At 36.5% G+C, this 14,042-nt stretch overlaps 1 protein-coding gene across 1 annotated transcript in view; it reads left to right on the top strand.

The window, feature by feature from the left end:
- Positions 1-12,913, top strand: part of LOC103809222 (E3 ubiquitin-protein ligase SHPRH-like) — a gene marked incomplete at its 5' end in the record, with an annotated part of 38,235 nt that extends 25,322 nt beyond the window's left edge. Inside the window, 10 exon segments of the mRNA XM_009082045.1 lie at positions 620-845; positions 1,942-2,085; positions 3,177-3,278; positions 4,078-4,149; positions 4,709-4,897; positions 8,118-8,210; positions 8,749-8,835; positions 9,292-9,470; positions 11,545-11,625; positions 12,701-12,913. Coding sequence (XP_009080293.1) covers positions 620-845; positions 1,942-2,085; positions 3,177-3,278; positions 4,078-4,149; positions 4,709-4,897; positions 8,118-8,210; positions 8,749-8,835; positions 9,292-9,470; positions 11,545-11,625; positions 12,701-12,797 — 1,270 coding nt within the window.
- Positions 12,914-14,042: the final 1,129 nt, after the last annotated feature.

Raw genomic sequence — 14,042 nt, 5'->3', positions numbered from 1 at the left:
TGAGAGAAGTGTGCATAGTGGACAGCACTAAGAGGGATAGATTACAGCCCTCTGCATGCTGTCTGTTTGACTTTTATATCCCTCACAAGGTCAAAATTGGTTTCAAAAGTCTTGAGGTCACTGCGAAAATATTTTTAAAAGTCTTTACCGGTGGGAGCTGTTACCTCATGATTGCTGGACATGGGAAACATCAGTGTGTTTCTGAATTAGCATTATTTGTCAAGGAGGGAAGTGGGAAGCTGTAGTGTTCTTAGATAGTGCAATACACAGCAAATTTTGCATCAGACTTTTAACTGCAACTTTTGCTTATATAAAAAGTCAGAATGTAACATTAATCATTAATAACTACTGAAACATAATTCAGATGCGTAAGCCTTTACAAAGCTGCTGATGATTTTGAGCTGACAAAATAGCCTGTAATGTTGTTTCATTGCTGGTACTGAGGTCACAGTGTTCAAAGCAAGCCTTTGGTCATTAAGTGATAAACCAGCTGTTTGTTTGTTTGGCTTGCTTTGTCCTTTAATCAAATGTTAGAAAGCTGAAATAGTTGATGAATAAGTAGAAGTGGATGTGGAAGTACAAAATCAGTGATAAGTGCGTTGTTGGGTTTCTTTTTAAGCGTTAAAGGCCAAATGGCAATATTTGAGGAGATGATAGAAGACCAAGAAGGGCTTGTTGATGACCGTGTGCCCACCACAAGCAGAGGACTATGGGCAACCAGTGAGACTGAACGTGCCTTGAAAGCTATTCTCTCCTTTGCCAAAGCTCACCGAATGGATGCTAAGCTAACGGAAGAGGGGAGCGTGTTTCTGGAGCTCTTTGAAGCGTGGAAAAAGGAATATAAGGTACAGTAAATGAGATGGTGACAAAACAGTTGTGTGGCCATTTTAAGGTAATATAAACCAATTGAAGCTGAATATTAACAAATCTAAGTTGTATTCCTGAACTTAGGCTTTGCCTACACAAAGCTTTCCCACAGTGCTTATTACAGGATTTGATTTTAAATGGTTTCTATATGATTTAAGAGTTTCTAAAAGCTATACTGGCTGCTAATCAAATTAGTAAGCAATGTAATTGCATCTATTAAGACAATATACAGATAAAATTAAATGTGTTTGTCTGCTTACTTAAATCAGAATGTAGCAAGACTCAGCAAATCCAGTGTTAGTCTGTTCTGTAATTCAGTTTGCCTTCAGTCTTCAGTCAGATGTCCTTTCACTATTGTTTTATTTCTTGGATCTTGTTTACTATGTAACCTGAAAAAATTACTCTCCTGTTTGGATCAGAGAGAACTACCAAAGTGACTGTGGCTTTCTTTATGCATCCCTGTGTGTCTGTGTTTCCTTGCAGTGAATACAAACTGGTGATAGGGAAGGGGTAAAAGCACTCAAGATTCTCATCCTGTCTTACAGCTTAGGTGTAATCAAACATGCTTTCTCTTGAATGCTTCTCATTTTTAATTAACAAGACTTCAGCTTCAGTAGAATGCACTTGGTGCATTAGTGCCAGGTTTATTGACTTTTGTACATTCTTTTGGGATTTTTGTGCAGTCTGACAGGAAATTCCTGTTGATCTACATCTAGCTACAAGGTTGATGCTCTGTGAAATAATCCTTATTTTATTCAGTGTGTGTTTAGTTTTGCAAGGCATTTTGTTTGTGAATTTTCAGTTGCCTTAGTTATTGTAGTACTAATAGTTGTAGGAGAAATGAGCGACAGCTATTTAAAGTTGTTTATACTAAGAGGCTGGAAAATAAAGCAGGCAAGATGATGTCCACACCGTTTGTTTTCCTTTGGAATTTGTTGTTGTTGTGGCTGAATACTGTAAAGAAATATTATCTAGCTCTCCAAAAAGATTCTCACACTTTACCTTGTACAGCAGAGTCATCTAAAGGGAACTCAACTCAGTTCTGCTGCTAATTTGTTTGGGGTTTCCTTACAGTTACTTCATGAATATTGGATGGTGCTTAGGGATCACGTGTCTGCTATTGATGAACTGGCAATGGCTACAGAACGGCTGAGAGTGCGTCATCCTGATGAGCCAAAACCAAACCCACCAGTTCTCCACATCATAGAGCCGCATGAGGTAAAGTACTGGGCAGCAAACAATGTTTTATTTTTCTGAAAGAACCCTACCTCCTACAGAAATAAAATCTGTATCTAGATCTCTGTGTAAGGTCTATAATATGCCTCTGTTTCTGTTTCAGAAAGCCTTGTTGGAGTGACAAGATCCTGCCTGTTTTTACATTCAGTATATGGGCCCTTTTGAGCTTGTAACTCTTATTTTGATATATTTTTGTTTGCCTTCTGACAGAGTGGCAAGTTTCCAAATACCTGCTGTCCTTCTAGCAGCAGGTGAATGGCTCTGGGACCATTCTCTAAAATTGCCCAGTTTTCCAAGCTGGTGGAAAATTAAGTTGACCTGATTCTTTACCCATATTGCTACTTTCCACAGGGACCTAAAAAGCAGCAGTGAACACCTAAAAGACAAATCTCTTTTTCAATATTTTGGAATTTCTGAGCTACCTCTGAGAGACTTCCTGTTCATGACAGAGAAAATGTTGTTTTGATTTGACCTCTTAAATTATCCTTTTTTTCAACCAATAGTAATACGCTTTCAATAGAAACATTTTGTGCATTTTTTTCTGTGAGATTCAGTGTTAGATAAAAGTGCTTCTTTTTTTTTGTGGGGAAATAGGTATTTCATCTGTTTATTGAAATTATCTTTAAAATAGAGCACTTTGTTAAATATTCATTAAGCAAAGTCTTAAGATGCTTTTATGCATATATATATATATATATATACACACAAAAACATGTATTACTTTGGCCTTCTTCCTTCAGGTGCCTGCCCCTTCTGCAGTATTAAAAACTGCACCACTATCAACTGTAACTAATCTAAAGAGAAGTCAGCTTGATGTTTCAATCTTAGTCTAGGTTAAATGAAAAGTGGAATCAGAAAGTACAAAGAAAATAATTGTTTCTTATACATTGTTTTTGGAACCAGCAGTTGAGTCTAGGCTATATGAAGATGGATGATAATCTTGAATTTATAGCATGAGCTGTTCTCCTGTCAGTCCTTAGTAAAATATTCAGTTGAATTTCACCAAAAAATTAATTCAGCCTTGTTGTAAAACTTAACTTTTTTTTACTTTTTTTTTAATACTGTTTTCATAGGTAGAGCAAAATCGAGTGAAACTTCTGAATGACAAGGCAGTTGCTAAATCACAGCTTCAAAAGAAATTAGGACAACTTCTATATCTCACTAATCTGGAGAAAGTAAGATTAATTGTTCCTTGGTGTGCTCTGTTTATGTAGTGGAAGAAACCTACCATTATTTTTATTTAAAACTTCCATTTTAAAGAAATTGTATTTTCTGTGAAGGTTCATTACATGTTGAAATTCAACGTGTCTTTCTTTGTGTTACTGTGTAGTCATAAAATTATTGTATTATATATTTTAGTTATTTGCTTAATGACACACTTACAAAACTATGAAGTAGTTTTAGATGGGTAAGACTTTAATTAAAACTAACTGGGCTGCGTTTAGTAGAAGTTTTGTAAAAATTATGTACTTCTCTGCATACCTTGCTGTTCTATAAAGCACTTACCTTCTTAGGCAGAAGGGCAATCATGTCTGGATGTTAAATAACTGTGAAAAAAATCCTGGACAAACCCCATGTATTATTTTAATCATAGTGTTCAAGTTTGTGTGATTATGCTTAAGTAAGCATAGTTAAGTGTGATTTCAGTGTTCTTACAACAATGTGAAGCTGATAGAGAATATGAATTTCTTGTTTGAAGCTTTTATTTTAGCAGGATTTTTCAAAGCTGTAGGAGAGCTGCAGATGCTATCTGAAGGACTGCAGTATGAAAAATGCTCCTTTTACTTACCATAACTTACATGTTTTAACAACTCCTCAAGATGGACTCTATTCATGAATGTTTTTTAATTTGCTTACAGTGTTTTTTCTTTGTTAAGGACTTCATTATTCATTTTTTTCTAGAAGCTTGTTTTAAATATAGAACAACTTTTTATTTGTTGTAACACTAAGTTTACGTTTGTTTCTAATTTATAGTCTCAGGATAAAACTACTGGGGAAGTTAACCCAGAGCCATGTCCAATCTGTGCACGTCAGCTGGGAAGACAGGTAAGGTATACTTAGTCAGCAGCTTTCAATTTTAGAATATCTTTACCTCGAGCTGAGTCAGTTGTGTGTCAAATTTTTAAACCTGATTTGAAATCAACATTGCATTGAAACAGAGGAAATAAACTCTTTGCTGTAATCTACCAACCAGTCTTTCCCCTGAAATCTTACTCAGATGCAAACACCTCTGTTGCCTTTAGCTTTTGACATCAGTGCTGAAGTGTTCCAAAAATGTGTTCCTGATTGTTTTATAACTCTGAAGTTATGTTTTTGTCAGAAACATTTGCTATTTATAAGCTAAAAGAATGAAGAAATAGAATGAAGAAATAGATAAGATTCTGTAGTATACTACTGTGTTTTCCTGTAACTGCTCTTCTTAGTATTATTTCTTCTAAAGAAATAGATGGAAAACTTTGAAATTCAGACATTAGCAGCTGAAGCGCTAAAAATTATAAAATTCTTCAGTTTTATCTGAGCCATGAAAAGAAATTGATTTTTCTGTGCTTTGATCCAAAACTAATACTCTTGTGTTGTGTTGTTTGTTTTTTCATTTCCTGCATAGTGGGCAGTGCTGACATGTGGACATTGTTTTTGTAATGAGTGTGTAGCTATCATCATCCAACAGTACAGCGTGGGCAGCCGCCGGAGCTCCATTAAATGTGCCATTTGCCGGCAAACAACATCCCATAAAGAGATATCATATGTCTTCACTGCTGAAGCTGCAAATCAAGAGGATGATATTCCTGTAAAGGTGTGTTGTTTGTATGAGCTTTGTGGCCCAAACTTGCTCAGCAGTGTGTATTTAGTGTGTTTTGCTGCACTTAGGCAGAAAAGTCCACTATATAGTTTTATAAAGAGGTTGTCCTAATGACAAAAGTTAATGAGCCTCTAGGCACAAATGTGTAGGAATTCAGTCCTAATTGCACTGGTTTATTTACTTTGGAACAGAGGGTTTGCATTTGAAGGAAGGTAGGGGTGGAGTAAGAGACAGCGTCTCTGTGAGTCCTTAGCAATACTGGCATATATAGAGCACAGGTGCATTTTGGCATTGCACGAGTCTGTTGTAGAATTGTGTTTACAAAACAACTGTGGTTATTGCAGTTAAAATAGAGTATTCTGGACTAAAATGCAAAGGTGAAAGAGTAATATTGGTAATATTTTGATTTAGATGATATTGCTGTCTTTAGTTAAAATATTATGATAGTACAGCTGGACATACAGTCATAACTTTAATCTGGTTACTATAGTTAAAAGCAATAACTAGATGTGCTGGCAGACTTGCATGGTGTCTGTGCAAGTCTCCTCGAACACTGCAGGTATTCTAGGGTTGCTGACCTGTATTGAAGACAATGCTACCACATTCACACTACTTATTTCAGCCTTCCTGGACAAATGGAATTCCATTTTATGATTTGATTCCAGTTATTAGGTTTGAAGTAGTTGACAGTGTGTGGCACCAGGGGGAGTAAATAGGCTGTATTTTTAAAGTGCTGATTTTTAGAACCTCACTCCATGCAAGGTTTTTGCACATTAATTCTTCAGAGTTTAGAGATATCACCCCATTTCTAACCAGTTTTCGAATGGGTTTTATAAATTACATTAATATTAAAATAACTAGAACAAGCGAATTTCATAAATGGAACACAGAAGGAACACATCATCTGCTGTCCTGTGTCAAGGGTTGATGTATTTCTGCATCAAAACCTTTGGACAAAGCAAGAATAAAGCAAAGGTATGAATTCGTGTGAGCAAGGCTCGCTCTTATTTCATGAAAAATTAACAATTTTCTCAATCCCTCTGGTCTCTCAGTATTCACTACCTCTTTCTTTTCCTGTGTCCTACACATCTTACTCTGTATTGTACCAGCACTAACCATCTTAATGCTGTAGATGCAAAGGGACTACTGTAAATGGGAGTATTTTATACTGAGAAGGGGATTTACTGGCATCCCTGCATGTTTTGCTTCTGTGAAGCTTCCTGTGTCTGGTCAGTGTTACAGTGGGTATTGCCAGCCTGTCATCTGAGACAGGAATGGTTTGTTAGAGGGTAGTTTTGGTTCTAATGTGTGCTGTTCTGTAATTCATTAGAACTAGCTAATTTCATTATAAACATTCATCTGGATATTCAACACAATTACAGACTCACAGTGCAGGGGTAATGAGTGGGGTAACATTTTTTTTTTAAAGACAGACTGAAAACCATGGACTCAAATATCAGGGGTACTTCTGTCAGTTCCATCTCCATAAGTATTGAGAACAAAATTGAATTCTTTTTGTGTACTGTACAACAAAGCTTTAGTCAGTTGTTAGTTCAATAAGTCTAATACAGTTTGTCTAATATAAGTGAAGGGGTGAAGATCTTTGCAGACTTAGTTATCTTGTTTAAAAAATAGAGCAAAAAGACTGTAACCACTTTGATCGTTGTGCTGTTCTTTTCTTTGCCGTATTTCCTCTTACCAGCTACTGTCTGTTATAGCAGGGAAAAATGAGACTTAGGATAAGGTCTAAAAACAGTCTCTGGGGAAAAGAGAGTCAGAGCAGATTAGCTAGAAGTGTCATCACCGAATCAGAGATGAATGGTATTGGAAAAGCACATAAATGACCCTCAAATTATATAGGAAGTACTAAAAGTTAGTCTTGCACCTCCTAACTGGAGGTGTTTATGATTGGCAGGCAGCTGCCTTCAGGCTGCAAATGTGTCATCTTGCAGATCATAACGTTTGCTGACATAAGCATTTTTTAACTGTCCATCTGACTTTGGAAACAGTTAATATATCTCAGGTGCAGCAGAAATGACATGGAATAAAGCTGGTTTATTTTTGTGTCTGTGACACAGGGTTGGAATCACTGTGGAACACCCTGGGAAATAAAATGGTGCCACTTATTGCAACCTTTGTTAAAACAGTCTGCAGCAAGCCTTTACAAGTATTTTTGGAGTGTTCATTTAGGTGCCTAACGTATGAACGGTCAGGCAGCCCAACATTGGTTCCCAGCTTGTGCCTAGACTGCTGACATCCTTCCCAGCTGATTCTGCAAGCTGCATGACTTCAGTGAATTTGATCTGTCATTGTAGCAAGCCAACATAGTTAATTCAGTGTTCAAAAGACAGGTGCAGACAGAAATAAAACAGTATGTCCAGCTGAAATCTAGCACAGTTTGACATTACTATGCATGTAGCAACTAGTAAGGAATTGAGGCTTCTTAAAAATCACGTTAGGTAAAATTGCTGTAATACAAAGTACATACTCAAGGAAATGGAATAAGAACTTTCTCAGAATCCTCTTGCTTACTTAAGTGGAAAGGGAAGAGTACTTAAAGTGGACAAGAAGTAGATATAGTATTGTATTCATTAAGCACTGAAATGCTTCTGAATGCAGAATATGAAGGTGTTTTCATTGCAGCATGCAATACTTGAGAAATGATTTAATTATATTTACCTTTCCTTGCTATTTTGAACATAATTAACAAGCTTCATAGTACTGAACATTAGTTTAGTGCTGCCAGAGTGAGAAACAAATGCAGAAGAAATAGCATTCATGTAGGTTTATTTCATGGTCAGTTTTGAAGAGGTATGAAGGTAGGGAAATGTAAATGGGCATTTGGAAGGTTCTTTAAAGACTGTGCCCCTACGTTAAACCTCAGGAGGCCTTAATGAGCATGTTTGGTGCACCTGCACTGTTGGGTTAATCCTTCCTCCTGCATGAAGGACGGGATAGGTGTGTTTGTGTGGCACTTCATTCTTCTGTGTGCTGCATGTCCTGTAATACACTGCTCATCCTATAGCAGTGTGCTGTGAGAGAGGGGTAAAAGCAGTTCAGTGCTACTTAACCTGCCCTACCTTCAGGTTAATAATTCTTAAATTTGTGTAAAATACATAAGAGTCCTAATAGAAAATTATTTAATAAAACAGTGAATGTGGAAGAAGTTGTTTACTATCCTACTTTGCTAATGCTCTTCATTGACTTTTCAAAGGGAAGTCACTCTACCAAAGTGGAAGCTGTGGTCCGAACACTGAAGAGAATTCAATTTAAAGATCCAGGGGCCAAATCCTTAGTTTTCTCAACGGTATTAATCACCATTTTCTGTCTTATCTTTGTGTGTGTGTTTGAATTGAAAGTGCTCATAATATTTTCAGGAATTAGTTTAGCTACCAAAACGTTGAATCACTGTACAGCCACTTGATTGTTCTGAGAATTTGTAGGGCAAGTCATGTAACTGGGACATGAACAATGGTCATAGTCAGCAGATCTAAAAGCTTGTTTCTTTAAAGGGCAAACACTTGGATTTGTATGTGAGCCTTAGAAAGTCTAGATATTTCAAATTTAATGTCCAGATATTTTTGATACATTGTAAAATTGTTACTGTGATAGCTACCAGTTTCTTTTATTCAAGCTAATCTCTTTAGTTTAGTTTTAGGAAAGAATTAGTTCCTAGCACACAGATTTTTATTTTTTTATGGGGTTTTTTAATATTACAAATGCTAGTATTTTGAAAGCTTTTTAATCTACTGTTTCTTAGGAAAGTTACTATTTTTTAGTTGCCATTGCTGTTTGTAATGTTGAGTTACTTGTGTTGTGTGGTTTTGTTTCTATTCTTTTTACAGTGGCAAGATGTGTTGGACATAATTTCAAAAGCTTTGTATGACAACAACATGATTTTTTCTCAGATCAATGGAATTAGTAAATTTCAGGTACATAAAGGATATTTTTCTTAAAATTATTTTCAGTGGGAAAATCATAGTTCATAGAAGTTAATTTGATCCTTTTACTTTGTTGCTTTGTTTGAGAAACGAAGAGCAGCAAATTTGCTTGGCAGAAGCTTTGATCTCTAACTCGTTCATGTTAAAAATCATAATCACAAAAAACCCCAGTTTAAAGCATTTAGAGTATAAACAGGTACATCCACTTTTGAGAAAGAAGCAGTGGAATGGATGCTAAGGATGAGACACACTCATCAGTGTTGCAAGACGTTCATGCCGCCTTGATGCCTTTCAAGTATCTGTTCTGGGATGACAGGTCATGGATCAGTCAGGCTGCACTATTTGTCACTCTGGAGCCTCTGTTAGCTGTAATAATGCCTTGAAAATATAGTCACATCTGCTACACTCTTCACTGAGGAGCTTTTGTCTGTGATGTTTGCCTTTTAGGAAAATCTTTCTGCATTTAAATACGATCCCAACATCAATATTTTGCTGCTGCCTCTTCACACTGGTTCCAATGGACTAAACATCATCGAGGCAACTCATGTTCTGCTTGTGGAACCCATTCTGAACCCAGCACATGAGCTCCAGGCTATCGGCAGGGTACATCGTATTGGCCAAACAAAGTAAGATTTAAAATTGTGTTGAGTGGTTTAGATATGGCCCAGAATAGATCTGCATGCTGTAATCAGAATTAATCTAGTTCACTGAATTTCTCAGTTTTGGAGATGGGGTATTCATAGGAATCCTAGTTTTAAAGATGATCATATAAGGGACAGAAAGATTAAAATAAAATAACTTTGCTGAAAATTCACAGTGTGTATTTTAGGGAGTTCTTTGCTGCTACAGGGGTAAGGAGCAGAAGCAAATTGTTTGGGCATTTAGGAAAAATGTAGGTCCTTGAGTCTAAAATTCTGAAAAACCTTGTTCAGCTGCTGCCCTATTTTCTCTGTGCCATTGATGCCTTAGTTTTTAACTTGGAAGTTCTGCTTGCAAACATGTCCAGAAATGCCTTAGCTTTGCAAGTCCAAGCACTCATCATTTATGCCACATGTGGCTAAGTTCAGGCATGGCTTTTCCAAGTTTCTTTGAGAGGCTCCTAACTGGTCATTCCCAGCTCCGGATTAGGAGCCACATGAATCGTTGGGATTTTTTTGTTTACATGTTTTGGGGGGTTGTTTGCTTTTAGGTTTTGTTTTTTCCAAAAAGAAAGTTATAGCACATTCTCTTTAGAACTGATTAGTTTTTAAATCACAGTTCTGCTCTCACCCCCATCTGAGTCTTTTTGTAGACATTAAAGAGTTTGTTTTAGTGTTGTCGATTTTACACAGGTAGTACTGAACACTTAACAAAGCTTTTGGGAATTTCGTTCTGAACAGATAAGATGTCTATGTTCTTCCTTAGGTTTCATGTCACTTGAAAAAAATAAATTTAAAAGCCCTATACATGAAGAAGAAAAATAGTTGGAATCAATTCTGGAATAAGAACATTCTAGAATAATAGTGGGGAAATGGAGGCAAAGCGAGAGGCTGAAAAGGAATGTGTATGTGAAAGAATGTTTATGTACAGGTGGATATTTGTGTGTGTCAGTAAAGATTTTGAACTAACTGTGAGGGCATAGGAAAGATTGACTGGAACAGCCTGCGTGGTAATTTTACATGATGCTGGCACGAAAAACCTTGCAATAAAACCAACAAGAATGTGCTGTACTTTTTAAGAATTAAGACTTCAGCAAGGCTTACTTTGAATAAGGGCTGTGTTCCAAGTACAGTGAGCATAAGGGAGTATCTGTTTAGTGTCACTAGTGCAACAATTGTCAGCTCAGTTGAGTTCTTATTTATGTCTCTCTTTCGGGATAGACATTTGCCTACGAATCCCAAAGTATTCCCCCAGCATTCTTCTGTGAAGTGTTACCTGCCAAAGTTTCAACTTTAGATCTGAAAACCATCTGAGCACTTTCAAGGGTTCTTATCTTGAAAAGTGTTTGTATTGGGGAGCTTGGGCTGATTTTTCATTTTTGTCTTTGGAGCTGACTCTCTTCCATTTTCCTTTTTTGTGTCTGACACTTTTTTATTCCTGCTTTCCTTTTGAAAGTTTATTTCATAAATGGAGCTCTCATCCTGTGTTATGTTTATTGGCATTTTGGGGTTTATGTTTTACCACTGTTTACAATTCCATATGTACTGACTGCAGTTACTGACTTGTAAAAGAAAAATGACAATATTTTGCCCTCTTCAAAAGCAGTATTATTAAAACTCTGGGAATCAGCTTTAATTACCCATCACACTAAGCTCTTGTCTCTTTAAACAACTGGTGACAATGCAGTATGAACACTGTATATAACCAGTGGGCCAAACTGATTGCTTTAGGCTCTTGAGGAGTGTTTGTTTATAGCACAGACACAGAAAGCAGAACTTTGCCCAGCATCTGCGTTAGAATTTTAGTTAGTACTGCTTATACTTATTTTGTAAGTGATCCAGCAAAGTGGAAGTGCTGCTCAGGGAGGCACTAAGCACCCTGAAATGTCAGTGGAAGTTGTTAATCACCTTGTAAGATTTTTTTTCTTAAAATACAGAGGCATTTTTTCAACAATCTTAGAAGAAATTAGTATGAGGCAAAATTATGGTCATGATCTTCAGCAGTAGCAATATCACTTCTGCTCACTTATGGTCTTGTTTTCTTTTTTTTAAATGCATTCAGATCTACCATTGTTCATAGATTCCTGATAAAAGCAACAATAGAAGAGAGAATGCAGACTATGCTGAAAACTGTAGATAGAAGGTATGTGTTGATTTTTTAAAACAGCATTATTGCACTGAAAAGGAAAAGGTGGTTCTCGACCATACTTTCCTTAAGTTAGGTATGCATATAAACTTCCACTGTTCTCCTTCAAATAGTTTGGAGTGGCAAAAAAAGATTTAAGACTAGAAAAATTTTAACCTTGTTCCTGTAACAATGAAGTTTAAGGTATTTTACATCTTAGGAAAATACTTTGCTTATGTTTTGTGTATTTTAGGTCATAAAACCCCAATCAATAATTATGTGTTATGACTTATCTTTTCAGTTTACCTATTGCCATTAGTACAAAAGCATTGCAGATGATTGAGTAATACTAAGGCTACCCTTGGAGGGGCAGATGTTGTGGGCTTGAATATGGGACATGAATTTTCTTCTGTTACTTTGAAACTCTACCAACCTAGTCCAACAGTGCTGTGTCGCACTGGTTGATTTCACAGTCAGTGCAAGCATTGCCCAGATGCTAGCTCATACATCACTTTGTAAGGTTTGTACCTTTTTATGTATACACATGACAAATCTAGGAAGAGGCCTTAGTTCAAGGAAATTTTGCCTGTTACAGATTGTGAAACTGAAAATTTACATGCACAACTTTGGCTGTAGTTATGAAATATTTCAGTTTCAGCTTTGGAAGAATGCTTTATTCAGTTTCCCTCTCTGTGAAGCTGTGCTACTTTTGCATGTAAAATTTGGATAAATGTGCAGTGGTTGAATGATCCCATGAGGGCTAATGTTTTGCAAGTAATATTTTAGACCTTATGCTTGAAAGCTGAAGCCAAACCCTTAAATGTTAAGAGGGAAAAGCAGATTATCTCATGTTCTACTGCCTTTGCAGTGTTTGGTGTTGACCGGTGTTAGGGACAGTAGATGAACTTTGTACCTTACTTAGAAGTACAAGAGCAGTAGCTGATTGGTGCATGTGTACAGAAAGTGTTGTCCTGCTGAGCTTCACAGCTGAGCAGTTATTGACTCTGAACTGTATGGTCTGTCTTCAGGGCACACAGCTTGTTACTTACGTTGGTTCTCTCTCTGATGCCCACATGCAATTTTTTTCCCACAGCCACACGAGCTCTTCCATGAAACAGTCAGAAGCCTCAGTGTTGACAGTGGCAGATTTGGCTGACCTTTTTACAGATGAAACTGAAGAACTTGAGTAAAAACCTTGGTTTGGCCTAAGGAAATCAGAGGGTACCTGACCCAATAAGCACCAGGATATAATCCACTTGATCTTTCATTCCTGTAAACATCATCTAACATTTGTCCATAACAGAGCAATTGGAATTGAGAAATCTTAATTACTGTTTTATTCTTTGGTAAAGTTAATAGCAGCACACACTTCTTATGGCACTGGATAAAAGTTGCACTTTGCACATTATACGAAAACATGGATTTAATTCCCAAAGAGTATTTGAGCTGAATGCCGAAACTGAGATCTTGGACCCTTGGTTGAGAGGATTTTTAACATCAGGTTTGATTGGCAAATAGCTCAGTCTGAGAGCAAAACTATGTGGGTGGTTGGGTGGGAAAGGGAAGCAGAAAAATACAGATCTAACTTTTTTTACTGTACAAAGAGTTGTTAGAAAGAATGACTGTAAATTACTATTCTTCTAGAAAGGGCTTGTTAGATTTAATGCAGAGTTACTAAATGTCTTATTGTTAACACTTCAAATGGCTAATATTTACTAATAATTTGGATATTTGTATTAGGCCTTTAGATATTCACAAAGACTTGTGACAGTTAAATATTTAATTGTTAATGCTTACTGCAAAAAGATGATAATTAAATGATGCTTTTTGTATGTGTGTTGGTCTGGTGATCAGTTAAAGACTTAAACTTACTGTACATGTTTTCACTTGAAGCCATGATTCATTTAGTGCTCTTAAAAAAAAAGGGCATTTGTTACAGAATTTTCAAAAAATTAATTGGTTAAACTGCTGATCACTTCGTAATCATATGGTGCGTTTGTGCATTTTTTTCACCCTGATCTTTTTGTCTAGTTCTTCCCCCTTAAAGATGCATCAATCTAAATATTGAAAATAGATGAAATTAAGGTAGGCAGTCTAATCACCAGGTTAGATAAACAGTGGAGAGAATTGGAACTTTTGTGACACTTCATCCATAGATATGCAAGATCACTCTACTCATCTCCGTTAAGCATAGAGAGTCTGGAAAACAAATCCAGGCTAACCTTTAGACTGCTGAAAGTAGGCAAGATAAATTTTAAGCCTCTCAGCATAAGTTATGGATGGCCATTTTCGTAACATTTGTTTCTGAAGGTATTACAGAAGCAAACACAGTTACCCAGCTGATGTTAAACACAACTTTGTGTTCAGAGAGTGGGCAAATGTGTATGCATAACAACTTCCCTCACATTAAAATATTCACTGTTTCAGTAGACAAT

Source organism: Acanthisitta chloris, unplaced genomic scaffold (assembly GCF_000695815.1).
Source record: "Acanthisitta chloris isolate BGI_N310 unplaced genomic scaffold, ASM69581v1 scaffold15359, whole genome shotgun sequence".
Lineage (NCBI taxonomy): Eukaryota > Metazoa > Chordata > Aves > Passeriformes > Acanthisittidae > Acanthisitta > Acanthisitta chloris.
The sequence above is the reverse complement of the archived record's forward strand: the minus strand, read 5'-3'. Positions and strand labels throughout refer to the sequence as shown.